Here is a 19373-nt window from a genome sequence, read left to right as displayed (position 1 = left end):
TTTAGCATGCTAACAATCTCTGCTCGCCGGGGGTGGTAATCCATTCTTAGTACAACAGTCCCGCCATGTGTTGTTTGCAACGAAATAGCCTTGTTTCAGTCTCAACACAGACAATTCCAGTTGACGTTTACCGCTAACTAAAATCTCTCTGAAGTGGTTAAACATGGGACGCTAGACAGGGAAGAGGGCTACGGCCAAAACACCGTCTCTTTAAGCCACTTCACCATAAATCTACAAGAGTGTGACGGTATGGTATCCTTCCTCCTATACTGTTCATCCCAGTAACAGCATCTAGCTATATCTCTTTCATATGTGTTTACTCCTTCTTCTCTAAAACCTCTTGAACCTGTCAAATAATCTTGACATAATCTGATGGATCCATGTGATACCAAATCTTTCATGGCTCATCCCAGTCTCAGCAGGGAGAGATCAGGCTTGCTGACGTCAGCAGCCTACAGGAAGACACTGCGTCAGAGATGGGGTTTTTTTTGTTTTTTTTTCCAGTGTGACGGACAGCAACTCGCCTGTGTGTCATCTAAGCCTTATATTTCACTGGTCTGGTGAAAAAAAAACCTCCCTTTCAAGAAGCTGCGTTCCTGGTCCGTATGCAGGGTAATTATTGTGGATTGCTTTGACAAATAGAACCACAAGAGGATTTAGAGAATGCAGAAAGTATGTAACATTTACACAGCAGCAGCAGCAGGGTCTGACCTTCTACCTGCCTGTGTTCGTGCTGGATGTATATATAAAGCAGACAGCACCCAGTCACATTGCTGCATCGCAGGTCGAAGCCTTGCACTTCTCAACTCTGACATAGAAGATTTCTGCACACACATATTCACTCGTGCAATGATGCTGCAAAAGCCACATCTTCTGCTCAGTCCCTCTCTCTGAGACATCCCGTCTGCCTCCCTCCCTGCACACACGCATCACCAAGGTACGAGAGGGACACCAGAAATAAGATTCTATCGAGCAGTAAGTAGTGGGTTCTTTGAATGCCTTTATATTGAGGGTGTTTTAGACTGTCCTATGACTGCACTGCAGATATTAAGACAGGAACAGGATGCCATAAGAAACATTCACTGATGATTATAAAAAGGCATAATGGGACATGCAGTGGCTAAACAAAATGGCTGAAACCCAAACTCAAACTTTCTCCCGCTATGTGTTTTTCTACAATGGTGAGGCCACAGCAGAAATGACAGAAAACGTAATTATAGTGATTTCTCAGAGCTGATGACGACATGTCCCGATCTATTCATTATCACCTCCGTCAAGTTCTTGCTGGCATATGAGTCTGTCAGCAGGTTCGTGCCAAAACGTTCGAAAAGTAAACCACTTTGACGATCTCCTCCTTAGCCTCAGGGGGTTGACCAGGTCATCTCCAATTTGGTCATAAACACTTGAGGAACCTGCTGATGGGTCAGTGTGAAGACTGAGTTTTTGTTAAATGGTGTTCATGCGGCGAAGCTAACAATTCTGATGATTCCGACAGAAGAGGTGACTGTTGTAACTGGACTGGTCGGATCTTTTTTCAAACTTCACACATTTGATGGGAGTTCTGGCCGAGCAATCAATTACATCTTTAATCCAAATAAATCAATAAATAAATAAAAGGCACCGAGGAAAACTGAAATGGAGCATTAACAAACAGATCAGTCCAATTCCTTCTGTTTATATGTCATTAATGTCTACTCGCACCTACCAGATTGAGACTCTCAAATCTGTAGGTGTGTTGGTTCCTCTGTGACACACAAAGATGTCCCTCTGTTCCCATGGAGCGCTGAAGGGACTCTTTGGCATTCAGAGTCAGTCACTGTTCAATGTCCACATTGAATGTGACAGTCCAGCAAATCAATTTATCAGCTAATAGCTGTGGGACGAGATGAGCATCCTCGAAAACATTAAGATTTTATGAACCCGGTGTTCCCTTTTATGTGTCTGCCTGAGCATGTCTGTTACCAGGGAAATATCTCTGATCACTTCCCTCCCAAAGGGCCCATCTCTTACACTCAAGGAGGGCCGTTTGTCACAGGCTAAAGCTCTGCAGTTACACTCTGCAGCAAATGAGCTATCAAAGCTGTTCTGTTGCAGTATTTGCAAACCAGAAGTGGGTACACAGCGTTTATGCTGTAGCTCCAAACTACATAGTCTGCACACATATTTAGCGTTAGAATGCAAATAATACTACAGGCTCCTGGTTCCAGTGTTGCACATGCAATTCAAGACGGGCCTGAACAAGTCTTGCTTATCGAAAGGGGGAAGACAAAGCCAACCAGGGAGAAGAGAAACACGTGTGTCACGCAAGAATTACTGGTGTGACAAACGGGTTCTAGAAAGGCTTTCTGAGCATGTGACAACAGATATCCTCCACACAAAATTATATACTTTGGTACATACATAAGTATGGTGACATATGACAGTGGTACTTCCTCGTAACACCACTGGAGAAACGGTCCTCCAATGTGCTACATACGTCCCCTTGATGAAACGTCAAGTGAAAGGACGGAGGAAGCACGTGGTCATCCACAGAGTGGCAGGGGGGATGGAGCAGCAGCACGGAGAGCTCGGTGGGGCGAAATTGGTGACACACAATTAAGATGTACAACAGGGTAAATTAAAAACATACGGACAAAAAAAATAGAAAGACAGAGCAGAACAGGGCTGAGACCTAAAAACTGCAAGTAAGTCGGATTTGGGGGGCCAACAATGTATTATCATTGCCAAAGGATTTGAGCAGTGCTGGTTTTCTTCACACTCACAATCTGCGTGATACAATCTTTCCTCACGTCACCAACATCTAAGCTACTGCACGCTGAGATAGCCACGGAATTGTTTTATTACATATTAAGCGAAAATACTCCATTCAAACACAGGCATTGACTCAAGTGGCAATTTTTCAGATGCTAATTCTCTTCCCTTTGCTGTTGCAGCCGTATGACCCTTTTTTCCTAAAAATATGAACACACGGCGAGTAGGACCATATTTGTGTTTGTGTTCGGATGGGGATTTCTAATTCCAGCGGGCTAAATCATGCTGTGGCGCTAACGTTATTAAGTTCCCTAACCGTATGTTCTGAAAGAGGAATTTTGTCAGAAAACAAAGATCCGGAGCAAAACTTGGTTAGCGAAAAAATTTCTTCATGAACCTGCCACACATCAGAGTGCTGAAAGACACCTGTCTTCATTCCTGTGCTGCCATGACCAGATAAGTGTTGTAAAGGTAGCAGGACCAGAAAACAGCCCTCTCAGCTTGGCAGTGCTCCTGACCTTGAGAACAAATTACTTGTATTTAATTGACCCACTTAGCTTAATGTAAACTGTAACATTAACTTTGCTGGCCAAACTGGAAGCAGCAGTTAAAGAGTGAGTCATCACACTTTACCGTGAGCTTTGCAGATATAAAAATGCAGTATTTCTCTAAGCAGATCAAAGTTGCTGTGGGATAAAAATAAATAAGGTCTTCAAGCTGCATCACTCTTGCTTTTTACTCAATAAAGCAAAGACAGTTCTGTCTTAAAATGCTTAAAAAAGCTTGGGAGGCTGAATAGTGGATTCCATCCATCACTCCTAAAAGTCCGAGAGAGGTCTGCTGCATGCTGGCAGGACTAATCCCATCAAAACCACTGAAATTATTTCGATTTTAAGAGTTTTAATTCAGTTGGATCATTGAAAAGACAACAAAGCTGAGACTGAGTGTGTTTCCATGACAGCGGATGATGACGCTGGGTTTGTACTGTGAATCAGAGGTGAATCAGGAAGCATCCAGAGAAGACAGACCTATAGATTCACACTCGCATGACCTCCTCCCGGCATGGGAAAGAAAAGCATCAGCCATGAGCAAGACCCCTGGCATGGGCCCACTGCACGGCTTCATGAGTGCGTGGGAGTAAGACAGGACAAGTGACCATTAGCCAGACTTTCAGTGAAAGACCAAGAGGACAAAGATCCTAAAAACGTTCTTCCCGCACGGCTACACCTCTTCCATTGTCTTCGCGCTGATTATCACAAAGCAAAGAGGCACCATCTTGTTTAGATGGAACAGATAAACCAACTTACAGTAAGTCCTCACCCTTGAGAACAGAAAATACCACCCAGACGCTGCTGTGGAACTCCATGGAACAAAGGCAGGATTACAATACACTCCACAATCACTTTTCTTTTTGGGACACTAAGTGCTTTCACGTTGACTTTTTTTGGCAGAGCCTTTTTTTTTTCTTAAAAAGTGTGTTTTGAAATGATGCTTTTAAATGTCAGAAGACAAACTTACATTAATACGATCTCTCCCTTTTGCCTGAACTTACTGCACTGTCTGCTGTCGAGTGTCCGTCTAGATCTGAAGGTCTCCTGCATTCAGATTACTCAGACCACTTCATGTGCAGCTATGTGCATTTTATCATTAACTGGTCATACACTAGCGCAAGTACTAATCCCATTGTACTCCTTAGAATATTCAAAATGTACAGCAGACAGGATTGTCACAAAAACATTTAGTACTCAGCTGCTCCAAAATCCTTCCTCAGTCTGTTCACATGTTCAGTTTAGTCATTTCTGCTTGACTCATGACATGCAGACAAATGTGATCAGTATTGCCACTAACACACACGCACGCACACACACACACTTGAGGAAGTAAGTAGCATTTGTTTGAACCCTGGGTGAGTGTCACGGAAGTTTATAAGTGAACCTGAACCTTAATTTGGTTTTCTTTCTGGATAAGAGACAGTATTGGTGACGCAACCTAAGTTTCCTGGTGACCTTGATACAAGAAAAGTTGTGTTGAGTCAGTTAAAGGTTAGGAGAACAATCGCCAAGCTTTGGAATCTGATCGTGTTGAATAAATACACCCACTGGTTTTCAAGACAATGATTATTTGAGCCAAATTCTAAAATGTAGGGTTGCTAGCATCCATAACCTTTAGCGATTTGCAGACTTTTAGCTTCTCTTGCTCCGTTGTATTTGTTGACATGGTAACTGGCCTCCAACTGCCGAACCTTGGTTGCTTTAATGTGGTCTGATGCTTGAAGTTATGCATTTTTATTTCATCGTCTCTATTCTGTCTTACTATTAACTGCGTATTTGCCCCTAACTGGGAAGGTGAATGGAAAGTTTGGCTGATAAGGTCGACAAATAACACATCGACCAATACAAACTCTGCATTTAGGAGCAAAACTGAACCCACGTTGATACGATCTGGACGAAAACAAGTTTCTCATCCGTAATTACATTTTGTACTGAAAAACATGAATGTCAGACCAGTTTTGTTCAGAGGGATGATGGTGATATGTTAAAGTGACACCACAACCAAAAAGGTGAAGACAAACACTGGCTGATATAAACGCCTAGAAATGTTGCAGATACCTGCTGCATGCATGTGTTGTCTAACCACAGTGGGAGGAAACACGAGCCATGAATCAATTCATCACTTGATGTAATTGATCGGTTGCAGGCTGTGCCGTGTTGGGACAGTTGTAGAAGTACTTAGCTGCTGGGTAGCGGGAATGATGAGGCAAACCATTGAGACTGGTTGGCTGTCTAAGAAAACAAGATGTGTTAAGTTTAAGTCCAGCACAACATTTGTGGAACAAATATACTGATAGCTGAAGGGAGCCCATTTATCAGTAGGCCTCCTATCGAGACTCCTGCACGTGTGCTGCCTGATGTCAGTGGATTTTATTACAAGCAACAGTCTTCTTGGAGTTGCATGTTGTGACTCAGGATAATGTTGTTGCTGTTGTGTTTACATCATTACCTGCAGATGAGGAGTCATCATGATCGGAGCTCAAGTACCCATCACTCCTCCTGTCCGGGGTGCTGCAACCAGAGCCCCGGGACGCTCTGCGTCGGATCTGTGGGAAGGACGGAGAAAGCCTGCCGTCGTCCCCGGAGTCAAACTCCCTGCTGAGACGGAAAGGCCGGTGGGTGTTGGACGTCCTCTGGCTGACCCGTCCTACGGTCTTCGGGGTCAACAAGTTATTCCTAACAAAATTCTCATTCAGCTCTTCGTCCTCGTATTCACGGTCGCTGTTCTCTGCGTTATCAATCGTGTGAGAGACACGGGTCGGGACCGTGTCTTTCTGGATGCTGGGCTTCCGTGGCGGGACGGGGATGGGCACAGGCTTGCCTGTCTTCCCGCTGAACCTGCTCCGCTCCCGGCCGAAAGAGCTGCTGAAACCCGCCGAGTTACCTGACGGGTGCGGCAGCTTTACGCCTCCAGAGTCGGACACCTTGGCCCTCCTTCCATCCCCCTCATCGTCCCGCCGCGGAGGTTTCTTAAAATCTGAGAATGTATCCGCGTTAAAGTTCACGTCCTTGCCTTCAAAACTTTCCACTGGCTCGTTCCTCTTCTGACGGGCCATGGTGGTCTGCAGGTAGATCACCTTGAATTTCTCCTCCGCCAGCGCCTTCTGGAGCCTCTTCAGGTTGCTTTTGCAGGTCTCCAACTCGGACTCGATGTCCTTCACTGAGTGCAAGTCCATGTTTGGGACTTCGCCATCGGGGAACTCGTTCCTCCAGTGTTTAGCAAATTCCTCCTGCTCCCACATGCTACTCCTGACTTCCGAGCACCGCAGGCTGGTAATGTCGCAGCTAACCGCTCCGTGTCTTCGCCCACAGTTAGCAGAGTCCGTGTCGCATATATCCGCCGTCCTCTCTCCTCCGGTTCCGCCAGAAAACAACCTAGACTGTCGGTCTCAAAGTGACCACCTCATCATCATCTTCAGCCTCTCCCCTTTCAAATGACAGGCGTGCACCGTGCGCTTGTGACGCGGATAACAAGTTTGCAACACAGCTGAAAAGTTTCTGGACTTCCTGGTTGGAGACGTGCTGCATTCACGGACTCCTCGGACATATATATTATATGACAGAGTCGAATGAAATAAAAACCCGGGCCAGATTTTCAGGCAGATGCCTGTTTTTGAGAATAAATACATCAACATTTAACATTAGAAAATCAAAACTCATAATTCACAAATGAACCGCAAAATTAATGCTTCAGTTTTGATTGAATAGTAGTAGAATTGAAGCCCTCATGTCAATGATGTTATTTTATTATGTTCAATATGAGCAAAAAAAGCTGGGGAAGATGAGAAAAAAAAGCAAAAACTAAGGAGGAAGATCTTCTTAAGTTTCTTCCAAACATGTTTTTTCTTCCTTAAATTCACGAATGGTAAACAAGACCCTCCTGTTACCTTCCACAATTCTTAACCTTCTCTGTCAAACACCTACCCACCCCAACCAGAGTCTGAAGTACTGAAAGCTTTAATTTGACCTTGAGAGACACGTCCTCAAAAAGCATCAGAGGGATTTTCTGTATTGGAATAATGAGGTCAGATAGAGATTCGATGACCCTGATCATGGATGCACTTGATCCACGGTGATGAAGAGGAGTGTGAAGAAAAGACATTTTGTAGTTTCTTTAACGCTTTACTGTCCAAGTGTCCAGCAGGATTCTGTTGCCCACACCGAGGGATGTGAGTCACGTCAGGAACAACTCTTGCTCTGTCCTTTCCTGAACAGAGCTTCACTGTTATGAGCCAACTTCCGTTTTGTTTTGTTTTTTTAATTGATATGGACTCCACCCTCTCCACTTCCTATCTGTAAATAACAATCTGTACAGGACGCCTCGTGTTCCACCTTTCATCCTCCTCTGACTCATTTATTTCGCTGATGTTTAGGTGATTTCTGTCACAGCATGTAAAGAAGCTCTCCTTTGGTGCTAAACAGGAAAAAAATAGTCTAACTAGGAATTATTCACTGGAATTATACATGTCACATATATAGCTTTCATTTTTCCAATATATAACCACTACATCTGTAATGGTCCAGACGTGGATGTACTACACTGGACTGGTTAGTGGAAACATGCAATTGTGAAGTGGTAGTTCAAAATTGTACTCATGTATATTGCTTTTGCAAAAGATCCCTTTGAACAGCTCTCATCTCGTCTCTGAAAGGCATTTGTGCTCTATGAGTGTTCACATTTCCTCTCTGAGAGTAGCCTCTTCTTTCCTGCTGCTGATGGTTGTGATTAAACACTAAGAAATCTTATTGTCCTCCATCACACCATCACAAAATACATGTGCATGCGTGCGCACGTGCACACACACACACACACACACACACACACACACACACACACGATCAGAGATGACATTTGGTATTTTTGAGTGCACGTTTGGATCCCTGCCCAGTGTCCTAAAAGCTTTCTCGTGCCAGGAGGAATCATCGATCAGCACTGGCAGCAGCGACCTGATTGGGATATTGTAATGAAAACATGCAGATGGGAGAGATGAGCCCGCAGTCATGAACTGAATTACTCACGACAAGCCTTGTATGGTACAGCAGGAAATGTTTAAGGCTCATCTACAAGAGATAAATACATGTGTGCTTTCCTGATCACACTCCTCATCTCTGATACCTGCATCCATCCATCCATCCATCCTTCCTTCCGTCCATCCATCCATTTTCTTCCACTTATTCCTGTTAAGGGTCGCGGGGGGGGGGGGCTGGACAGACAACCATTCACACTCACAGTCACACCTAGCAAGACCACCGTGCTGCCTGATACCTGCATGTTGTTAAAACAATGATTGCCCTCAGTCAGGAAAGAAGTCTCATTATTTCAAATAATTTCATTATGAGTAGAATGCCCATTTTTGTAGAAAAGTGTATTTGATGATGTTTGGGTCACACTTCCCTCACACTTCCCATCCACTACCATTCTTTGTTCTCTGTGTTAAGCTAACTAGCAGTGTTGAGGTTACTCAAGACAACGTCTCAGTCTTGTGTTGGATTCAATTGCATTTTTACTCTGTCTTAACTCTCAGTCTCAGACCAAGAGGAGATTTTATACTAAGACCAGTCAAGACCACAACTGAGGTGATAATGCCTGTGCATTCTTTGATTGGATATTAAAAAAGTTCCAAATGCAACCAATAACTTGAACAGTGGGGTTGCACGGTGGTGCAGTGGTTAGCACTGTCGCCTCCCAGCAAGAAGGTTCCGGGATCTTTCTGTGTGTAGTCTGCATGTTCTCCCTGTTCCTGCATGGGTTCTCTCTGGTACTCCAGCTTCCTCCCACAGTCCAAAGACATCAAGAGAGGACGAGGCTGATTGATACTCTAAATTGACCGTAGGTGTGACTGTGAGTGTGAATGGTTGTCTGTCTCTATGTGTTGGACCTGCAATGGACTGGTGACCTGTCCAGGGTGAACCCATCCTCTCACCTGAAGGCTGCTGGGATAGGTCACCCCCCCCCCCCCCCACGACCCTTAACAGGAATAAGCAGAAGAACATGGATTGATGGATGGATGGATGGCTGGTTGGATGGATGGATGGCTGGTTGGATGGATGGATGGCTGGTTGGATGGATGGATGGATGGAAATACGAATCATACATATGTTTTTATGCATCCAAAAAACAAAAAAGCTCTCCATAGGCTGTAAGTACCGCAAAGGGACTTTCTGTCCTTGTTTCAGTCTTACCCAGCTTGGTCTTGGTCTTTACGGTCTTGACCTCTCCAAGTCTTTGTCCTGTCTTGGTTTCTGTTTTGGTGGTCTCTACTACTGCACTATCAGCAGGTCTCTGTGGCTCTCAGTTCCTGAAGAAGCACAGAGGAGAAGGGAGAAGGGTATCTGTCTTCTCAAATCTGTCCATGGGGAGGATGGACAATAGGAGTATTATGAGTACTTTGAGTAGTATTATGAGTATTAAACACATTATAATGAATGAATGAATGAATAAATGAGTGATGATGATGACAATGACGATGATGATGATGATGATGAGGAGGAGGAGGAGGAGGAGGAGGAAGGAAAGAATGGTGGTGGAATGAACAATTTTTTTTTATTATGTTATCACATAAATTCTAATTCATTCCCAAAGTAATTTTATGAAATTAAGTTTATTATTTAAGTAATGTTATTTATCAGACAGCAAATTCAGGATCTTTTTGATTCACATTTCTACCCCAAAGTGCATAATGAAGCCAAAGAGCATGTGATGACTTATTGTCTTACATGAGCATGCTGTTCTGCTTCATGTTCCTGATGATGAATCCAGATATTCAATTACTCCTTCAGTAATGTGAAACTTAATATGTAAGACATGTCCACTACCCTCCAAATCCTCATGTTCAGGTCTCCAAAGAGAGCAAATTTAGGGTTTTGGATAAATTATTCTGTGAGCATGAAAAGTAACGACACTGCAAAGTGTTTGCTTGATTTCACTTCATTCATTTTCTTTACGTTCTGAAAGATAATCTAGCATCATAAATGCTTGTGTGCCTTCTATGGATATTTTGTCTGCAACACACTGTTTATATGTAAACAGTGTGTTTACGTACATCCACAAAGACATGTCAGGACCAACATACAGCGTGTGTACTTTTTGTCAAGGTCTACCATGATATGGATAATTGCTCATCAAAAGTATGGAGGAAAAGAAATGTGACTGGATGGAAAATCTCACCTGCATGCACATTTCCATGACACCTTCACCCTGATTTTCTCAACAAGACACTTCTAACACATCCATAAAATAACAGTCACTTAAGAGTATAAATCAGCCTCGTCCCCTCTTGATGTCTTTGGACTGTGGGAGGAAGCTGGAGTACCAGAGAGAACCCACACAGGAACAGGGAGAACATGGAGACTCCATACAGAAACACCCCGTCCCCGAGCCAGGACTCAAACCCAGAACCTTTTTGCTGGGAAGCGACAGTGCTGACCACTGCACCACCGTGCTGTCTCCAGACTTCACACTGTGAGGGAGGAGTTAAACCAAGCAGATTGTAACTGTAGAGGCTGTGTACAGTGGATTAAAGCTAAAACACACACACACACACACACACACACACACACACACACACACACACACACACACAAATGTCATGCAGCATTGGATTGAATTTTCACTTCTTAAATGTGTATTTATTCAAAATCAGTGAATAGATCTCACCTTCACCAAATTAAATTGCACTTCTGTTGGTGGCATAAGAGTTTCAGTAAGGACAGGAAAATAAAAAGAACTCAAATTACTTCAGTTTTACTTTGAAATTTGAATGTGGGTACAGTATTTAAAGTATCAATCCATGATTTCTGGGACAAAGAAGGTGATGTTATTGAAACAACAAAAGCATTACCTTCTTATTTAATTGAATGCATGCATGATGATTTTATAATGTAGTAGTAGCAGTAATAAGTGGAAAGTTATACTTTCTCACATTTTTTAAACAGTCCTTGATAAATTGGACCAAAATAAACCACAACTGTTACAATTTTTTTTATCAATCCTCATATAAATATAGACATGAGTACCACAAATTATTTACCACTCAAAAATTATATACAACCAGCTATCTCAGATATATATGCATCAAAAAAAAATTCCCCGCTGTCCCAGTACATAATACATCAAACCAACCCATTAACGCCACCTTTTCTCATCCATAAACCTACTGAAAAATCAAATTAAATAAACTACATTGAGTCTGTGGTTGTATGATGCCCTCTTGTGGTTGTAGATGGTACTACACATGATGGAAGCGTAGAGGCAAAGATTACATCTGTGAACAGTACATCTGTATTTATTGACAGGATCATTTCCACAGGGAGGACAGTGAACTTTACTAGTCATAGAAATGCTACCAAGAATAATGAATTAACATTATAAAAATAACTTTAAGACCACAGCAATACACCTCGAGACAACAAAGAACATTAGAAAGTACGTGTACCTTCCAACAGTCCTACACGTCACTTCAAATCACAAATACAGTACAAGTATATCAAAATAGACACAAATATATTATTATTATACCGCGTGTAGAAGAACGGTACATATACTACTCTTTATCAAAATAATATCTTGTTGTTCAACACATAATCTACAAATTTCACTTCAAATTTGTTGTGCATTTTACAGTGAAGTCTCTCTCTCTGTCTCTCTTTTTTTTTTTAAGGCAACGATAGGACAGCACCACAGATGCAACCACTGGAGTTACAGGCAGGTAGAATCAAAGGCCACACTGATCTGACAAATATATCTGAGGTGGAAGACAAGTGACAACAGTTTTAGGTCAAAAGTGGCGGGTTATGATCGTGGATGGCTTTCCTGAGCAGTTAAGGAGTTTTATATCATTAATAATCAGTCCTGGATAAGTAGGCCTGGCCTTTAATGTATTCAGACTTAGTTGATTTAATGTAAATATAGTTTTAAATCATAGCAGTATCATAAATAATCAAGCAAACAACAGCTGTCTGCTGTTTGCATAGTTAACTGATTTCCTGCATACAAAAACTAAATCATTGTGCAAAAGATGGCAGCTATTTGTTACAGAAGGAAAGTCTGTCATTTACTAACAGAACAAAGTGCAAAATATCTACACAGATTGCTGCTGACACATCTTTGTGATCTCTGTTAGCCTAAAAAAAATAATTTTCATGCTTTCCTGATGGCGCTTGCAACCAAGGTTTCTCGCCGGGTGGTTACAAACGCCTGTTGTTTCTCATAATAGGCTGCCTCATTAATGAAAGTGGGGTAGACGGTGCCAGAACCTTGGTAGTGGATGGTCTTTCCGTCAAATGTTTGGAACATAGGGTCACCGGGGTTCAGCGGCTCCCAGTCGCAGTCCTGAAAACAATAACAAGCAACAAACGTCAGGAGAGGAAACCCGAGTAGTTCGCTCAACATTAAATATTCTCTCATCAACCTGGAATGTCTCATTTCCTCCATATGTTTTTCACCTGCAGGTTAGGGTGCACCATGGCAATGATGTTTCCATTGGCGTCTCTGGGGTAGTCGACCCTCTCGGCCACCCGGAACACTTCTACTGTGCAGGAGGGGAACTCCATGCCTAAACAATATCCCCAACACAGTGAGTATCTCTGCGTTCCTCAGAAGGCTGATATAAATGTAACCTCATCAGACAAGTTCTCACAATGCTCACTAAGCTGATCGGTAAATCGCTGCTGCGTTTCACAGAGTTCATGCTTGTGGGGACATTCCAGGGAGGACGGGGCGACTCTCAGAGACTCAGCAGGCTACTTCCAGTTAGCACTCTGCTAACTTGCATTCAATGAATAATTTAATCTTGCAGCTCCTTAGAGTTTCCAAATGTTTTCAAACTAAAATAATCAAAGTCTGATAGCGAGATTAAAAAAAAAAAATTGTCCAGTTTTATACATTCACAGCATCAATGGCGTGGGCTACGTTGAAGCCAGTGACCTTAGCACTCGTTCACAGTTTGTTGTAATGACTCTCGCTGCTACAAGATTGAGACAAATGCTTTTCACTGTAGTGGTACTTCACCCGAAATGTGTTTTCTGCCTTTGTAGGACTGAAATCTGTGTTTTGAGCACACAAAGATGCTTTTCCACCACTGTATCATTTTCTTTGTGGCTACAGAAAACAGAAAGTGCCAGACACGTATAATTAGCTCAAAGCTAATGGTGCTGCATGGCCACCAACTGTTAACAACAGCGAGACAATCCAGAAATGTTTGTCCTATCGGCAATGCAATGAATACGTTTGTTTGGTTTGTTTTAGTTTAAATCAAAGTGTCTGACTAAAGAAGCCTTGAGGTTTTGCACAGTTTTGCTGATATTTGTCGTTACTAACTCCAGGGGCCAATGTTTCTTTCTCTCAATCTTTCTGCATTATGGAGTCATACAGAAGTGATGCAATGGTGACAAAAAGCTCAAAAGACTTATAACTAAAAAAAAAAATTAAAAAATTAAAAAAATAATCACCTGAAAGTATCATTTGAGCTTTCTCTCCTGCACGTTTTCACAAGGTTCTATCACCAGTTTTGTGGTATCATATTTGGAGAACTTTAAAAATACATACAAACTAAAGGATCCAATGTACCATTAAAAAAATACAAAGTCATAAAAATAAAGGTTTTTTTTTTGTTGTTAATTTAAATGTTTCAGCGCCAAAATTTAATAGATTCTTCCTTGGTCCATTCTACACCTCTCAACCAAGTTTGGGGAAAATCAGCCTCATAAATCTGACTTAAATTTATTTAATAATGCAGACAGACAGTCAACCAATCACAAGAATCATGTTACCTCCTCTGTATGGGTATAATTAGTCCAAGTTTTAGACTCGGCCATTTTACATCTAGTCATTAATGTCTATCTGTGCGTGATACACGTCTCCAATAAACAGTTGTACCCAATCAGGTATAAACAGTCTATTACTGTTAAATTAATACAGCATGGATGTGCATGCTAATACGTTTCTGGAAGCTGCTACATGCTAAAGCAAATCAACCTCTTGAAACAGAACTGGCAGGTCATATTTCTTTGGTAAAGCTTGTATTTAAAGATGTTCAAGACAACTCTGCAGCTACATGAAAGCTCCCTCAGCTGCACCGATACGCGTGAAGCAAAAGGGACAAAGCGAATCTGCACGACGGTTATTGACGCACAATGACGTGATCCAATACGGCCGGTCTCTTCCTGCTGCTCAGCTTCAGAGAGCAGGAACACCAATTCATCACCGTGCCGCATTATCCTTCAGCACGGCGTAGCCTCACAACACTAGATTACCACACTGTTGGCAGCCAGACCCCAATGACATGGAGACGGACCAACTCACAACAAGTGGACCATTCAAGAGCAGTCCAGTCAGAGGTGACCAACAAATCAACTCACACTTGGCACCAACTGCTTGCTTACGTAAAAGAGAAGAAGTTGGCTGGCCCGTGAACACTGCAGACACTGTAGCAAAGCTTCGGGTACTGATTGTGGTTACATGTGGATGAATCAGACTACCACCAAGCAACGTGTCATTTCTTGTTCTCTGTCTTATTATGCAGGCAGACTGGTCTATTTTGCTATTGCGTAACGCCCCGTGAATCAGAAACATTCCGTAGCCTAAAACCCTACAGACGCTGTTTAGGATTCTATGCAAACCTGAGCTGCTTCAGTGGCCACGTTTGCTTCAACATGAAGACTTTCCTGTTGGAGGTTTGTTAAACCTTTAAGCTGAGAAGCAAACCTTCCCTACCTTCGTTGAACAAAGCAATGAAGTCCAGCGCGTGTTTCAGGATCACCCTCATTGCTTCAAAGATGTTACTCCTCAAAACACCCTGAGGCTGGGGACCTACTTCCAGACCTGCAAAGACAGAAACACAATTTTGTATGTGTTTGTGTGTGTGTGTGTGTGTGTGTGTTTGTGTGTGTGTGTGTGTGTGTGTGTGTGTACACATATGTACAGGTAGCTGAGCTGTACTCCAGAGACTCACCAACAGGGTGCTTAGCCACAGAGCGTGATGTGGAATATTTCAGAAGAGGATGTTCATTCAGCAGAACAAGACAACTGGCTGGAGCGATGGCTTTCTGCAACACAACAAAACAATACTGATATAGTCAGATGCTGCACATGTGAGTTGAAGCTTCTGCTTGACAGAGTGGAAAGTTCTCAAAGCTCTTTGGTCTCCAAACACCAAAACGTTGAACAGATCTGCCCCAAATTTATTGGGTTCTTCTTTGTTTCAAGTTCGGCGAACGATAAAACAAACACTGATCTCATTACCCCCTTGGCAACAGGGAAAAGTACCATCATTCCTCTATATTTAAGCTGGAAGGAGATTTTTGAGCTTCTCTTAACTCAGGAGATTGATCCTATTGCTAACCTTATTTTAAAAGATATTTTCAACAAATATTGCATTTCTATCACTGTAAACCTGATTGTCTAAACTGACACGACTGCTGGCACTCATTGGAAAGGCAGAACACCAAGTTCTGTTTTCCACCAAGAGCCAAGACATCGATGGCTTGAAGTCTGTTTTGAAAATATTTTTTTCATAAACGCAGTGCTCAAAAAGTCTATTTTTTTCAAAGCAAATGTTGATTTATTTGTATTGAAATTCCTAGGGGCCTTACTGAGGATTCTTCTCACGCTTGTCTGGGATTTCTGAGGATATACTGATCAGAGAAAACATGAGTCCCTCAAGTGTTTGTCCAACATAAAAAAATAAACAGACCATAATATTATTGACAGAGGTTAACTGACCCCTCTAGTGACAAATTGACTCTTCAGCACACACACTGATATGGATGATCTGCATGGGAGTACATCACCTCCTCTGAGGGTTCAGAACTCTTTCCTGTCAGACTGTTAATTATAACACACGGTCAACGGCTGAAAAAGACACCTCTCCAGGTGGTCACCTTGATGTAGTTCATCATCTGCAGGTTGAAGTGATCTTTGGAGCTCTCTAGAATCAGAGTGCAGCCCATGTTGGACGTGGTGTTGTGGAGGTCAAAGATGACGTCATAGGCCTCGGGGCTTCCTTTAGGACCGAATATTCTGTTGATTTCCTGGGCTCTCTGCACTTCATAGGGTAGGTCATCTCCTCCTGGAGCGCTGCAGGACACACACACACACACACACACACACACACACACACACACACATAACAGATGTCATATTTTATGCAATCAGCTGTGGAGCTTATCACATCAAATAATTCCACTGCAGCACCAAGTAATGAAGCCTGTTAATAATTTACACTTGTGTGTTGACCTGCCCTGGATGCCCTGTGGCATTTGACCAAACTATTGTCTCTGTGAATAACAGACTGCAGGTTCACGCACACACACACACGCGTGCGCGCACACACAGACACGCACACACACACAAACACACACACAGAGCAACCATGTTTTCACCTCAGCTGAAACTCACTGTGGCCTGGAAGTCTGAGTTGGAGCACAAAAGCTGGATTCAGCAGGACAGCGGCCTCCTTTTGTGAGAACTACCAAGACATTCAATCCACCTGCTCTTGCATGTCAACACCAAATGATACACCCCCCTCACCCCCACCCGCCCACCCACTACCATCCCCGCCAGCCCCCCGCTACCCGGGTCAGAGCTGCCCTGTTTTCTCTCTAATGTCCTTTAAAGCATTTCAACATCCAGCACATTCTCCAAACTACTGCGGCCCATATTGTCCCTCACATCTGCTCTTTAGACCCTGACTACATCTGGTATTGTCTGGACTGCAGCCACATCACTACACAGCTATAGTGTAGTGTGTGGGCTAATAATGTGCTGTAAACACAAACACACAAAGACACACACTTAGGAAGAGCAGAGCTGAGGAAAATGACTGCTTTTAGAAGGAAGTTAATCCTCTTATATGTTGCCTTCAGGGAGGCCAAACAGTTTATAATCCGGTCAGCGTGGAGGAGGTGTAAGATCTGAGAGACAGTAACATCTCCCATTTAATCTGAGCTTTTATTTTTCTCCGAATTATTTCACTAAACACTGTAAAATTGTGAGTGAGAGATTATAGGTGAAATATGGTGCATATTGTGAGAATCTTCATATAGTTTTACTCTTGAGTACATTTTTTTCCCACCGTATTAACAAGATCTCCTGTATTTCCATAGCAGGAACACTGGTGACACAATCTGATTGCAAATTTACAGTGCCCCGGGGTGACCACCACCAAGGGGAAGAGATCGTTTCCGCACCTTAACACAAATGAATCAAATCTGGGGAGTTAAGCTATGACTTGTGGTCACACATGAATGAAACTGTGGGTAGAGGCTATCTTATTGTCTTGTGATCACAAATTAATCACAATTTTGGAACAAGTTTTATCTGGTGCTAAAATGTCACTTAAATTGTGGGAACAAGATATATCTCACGGCTGCAAAATAAGAACTTTAGGGCAACAAGTTACATTAACATCTTGTGACAAAAAATAAATAAGTCAGATTTTGGGAACTGGTTGTATCTTGTTGCTTCAAATTAATTAATTTATTTGCGGGAATAAGAAATATATTTTTCTCTCCATGGCCGCTCCAAGGCTTTATATGAGTGACATTTAAAAAAAAATATCAACAACGCATAAACAAACCTTTGCAAAATACTAAACACTACAATCCCCTTGGGAGGTTTATTATGGGAGTGCTGTGCTGATTTGTGAGTAAGGGGTAATGTGTTATCCAACCACATTAGTCTGCCATGCGTGCTCATGCACACTTAACTCCGTGAGCCAGAGTTTGCATAAGACGTTCTTTTCCGCTGTGGTGCACACGAAAAGGAGCGGGGGGTCAAAACAAAAAGAAAAAACCTTGTCTTGAATCATTTTCAGCTCAGTCACGTTCCGCTCACGTTTTTTTCCTGCTGGCAGACAGTAGGGGGCGGGGCTTTGGTGTTACTGGCACAAAGGCAAGGCTGGTGGTAAACACACAGTACCTGCGTGTGGTGAGGACAATTTGACGGGCAGGTCCACGTGACTGGTTTACTGAGGGAATTCCACGAAGAAAGACTAAGAATGAAAAGAAGATGTCTTGGAATAAACAAGAGAGCCCCGGTGGTCTCCTCATTAGTCTGGCAGGGCGCATGTGTCCAATTAGAACCATTAATGTTATGTAATTAGAGCTGTCACTTGAACTGCAGCCACATCTTGAACACTGGACTCGTGTGTGTCCGGAGCAGATTCTGATACAATCATATTGTCATGATAGTCGTTTCACACGCGAGACACAATGGCGTCATAAACAGGATTCCTCAGCAGCTGACGGTGCTATAAACGCGTTATTTTTGAAGTCCTCAGAGCTCCACACCAGCCCGGAGTCATGACGCCAGGCTCTGCTGCCTGGTCTATGTTTACATGAGAGCGGACGGTCGGAACGCGCTCGGCTCTGTGACAGCGCAGCTGACGTCTTAGTTTACCTGAGGTTCTCCGGGGTGAAGGCTCGGTTCAGGTCCGTATCCACGTATCTGGTGCACTTCTCCACAGCTCCCGGGTTGGTGATGAAGGGTTTGGTCTCCACCCGGTCCCTTTGTATCTCGGCGCTGTTCTTCACCCACAGGTTGACGAGCGTCACGCCGGACATCTCGTTTCCATGAGTTCCTCCAAAAATCGCGACCCTCCTGGCCTCGCTCAGACACACGCAACTGCTGTAAGAAGACATTTCCCTCGGTTGGCTGAAGACACGCTGGTCCCAGGGGTGGCAGGAGCAGAGCGAAAGTTTCCAGCTGGAGCTTCTCAGTCAGCTTCACTATGTAAATGACAACCGTGGCTGTAGCGCGCTTGCGTAACGCGCCCGTTTGTTTCTATTCTGGCCAGTCACCATGCGTAAAATGCGTTGAAGAGTGCGCGACATCTCCATGTACTGGCACCACAGGTTCCTCCCACTGTTTACACACCACTGTCAACATTCAAACCACACTGGCGTTTCCGGTAAAGTCTTTCAAAACAATGTGGTAATATTAATGGGGCTCCGGTTATCACCTTCAAAATAATGCAATGTGTTTTGAGAGTAGACAGTAGAGTGGAAACTATTGGATGAAGCGTTTAGGAAGAAGAGGACCCCCCCCCCCCCCGAAAAAAGACAAATGGAAGA

General features: G+C 43.2%; 2 protein-coding genes across 3 annotated transcripts in view; both read right to left on the bottom strand.

Moving 5' to 3' along the window:
• abr (ABR activator of RhoGEF and GTPase) overlaps window positions 1–6816 on the bottom strand; it is a 128439-nt gene extending 121623 nt beyond the window's left edge. For both annotated transcript variants that reach the window (XM_086225702.1, XM_086225699.1), the window contains exon 1: window positions 5752–6816. In XM_086225702.1, coding sequence (XP_086081828.1) covers window positions 5752–6544 — 793 coding nt within the window. In that variant the 5' untranslated portion in view covers window positions 6545–6816. The remainder of the gene's footprint in view (window positions 1–5751) is intronic.
• A 4475-nt stretch (window positions 6817–11291) lies between these two features.
• aspa (aspartoacylase) lies at window positions 11292–19233 on the bottom strand. The gene is made up of 6 exons (XM_086226168.1): window positions 18700–19233; window positions 16182–16377; window positions 15254–15347; window positions 15016–15123; window positions 12747–12856; window positions 11292–12633 (listed from the first exon to the last, which is right to left on the bottom strand). Exons 1-6 carry the CDS (start codon window positions 18939–18941, stop codon window positions 12442–12444), a joined length of 942 nt encoding a protein of 313 aa, XP_086082294.1. The 5' UTR covers window positions 18942–19233; the 3' UTR covers window positions 11292–12441.
• Window positions 19234–19373: the final 140 nt, after the last annotated feature.

Source organism: Aulostomus chinensis, chromosome 15 (assembly GCF_037954235.1).
Source record: "Aulostomus chinensis isolate RoL2024-O1b breed Wild chromosome 15, RoL_Achi_v1.0, whole genome shotgun sequence".
In the NCBI taxonomy this organism is placed as follows: Eukaryota; Metazoa; Chordata; class Actinopteri; order Syngnathiformes; family Aulostomidae; genus Aulostomus; species Aulostomus chinensis.
The sequence above is the reverse complement of the archived record's forward strand: the minus strand, read 5'-3'. Positions and strand labels throughout refer to the sequence as shown.

Excerpts from the sequence above, each read along its gene's own strand:
- aspa (XM_086226168.1), bottom strand. The coding sequence starts at position 18,941 with ATGTCTTCTTACAGCAGTTGCGTGTGTCTGAGCGAGGCCAGGAGGGTC. Across the intron at positions 16,378-18,699 it reads TTCACCCCGGAGAACCTCAG|CGCTCCAGGAGGAGATGACC; the intron begins GTAAACTAAGAC and ends TGTGTCCTGCAG. Across the intron at positions 15,348-16,181 it reads AGATGATGAACTACATCAAG|AAAGCCATCGCTCCAGCCAG; the intron begins GTGACCACCTGG and ends GTTGTGTTGCAG.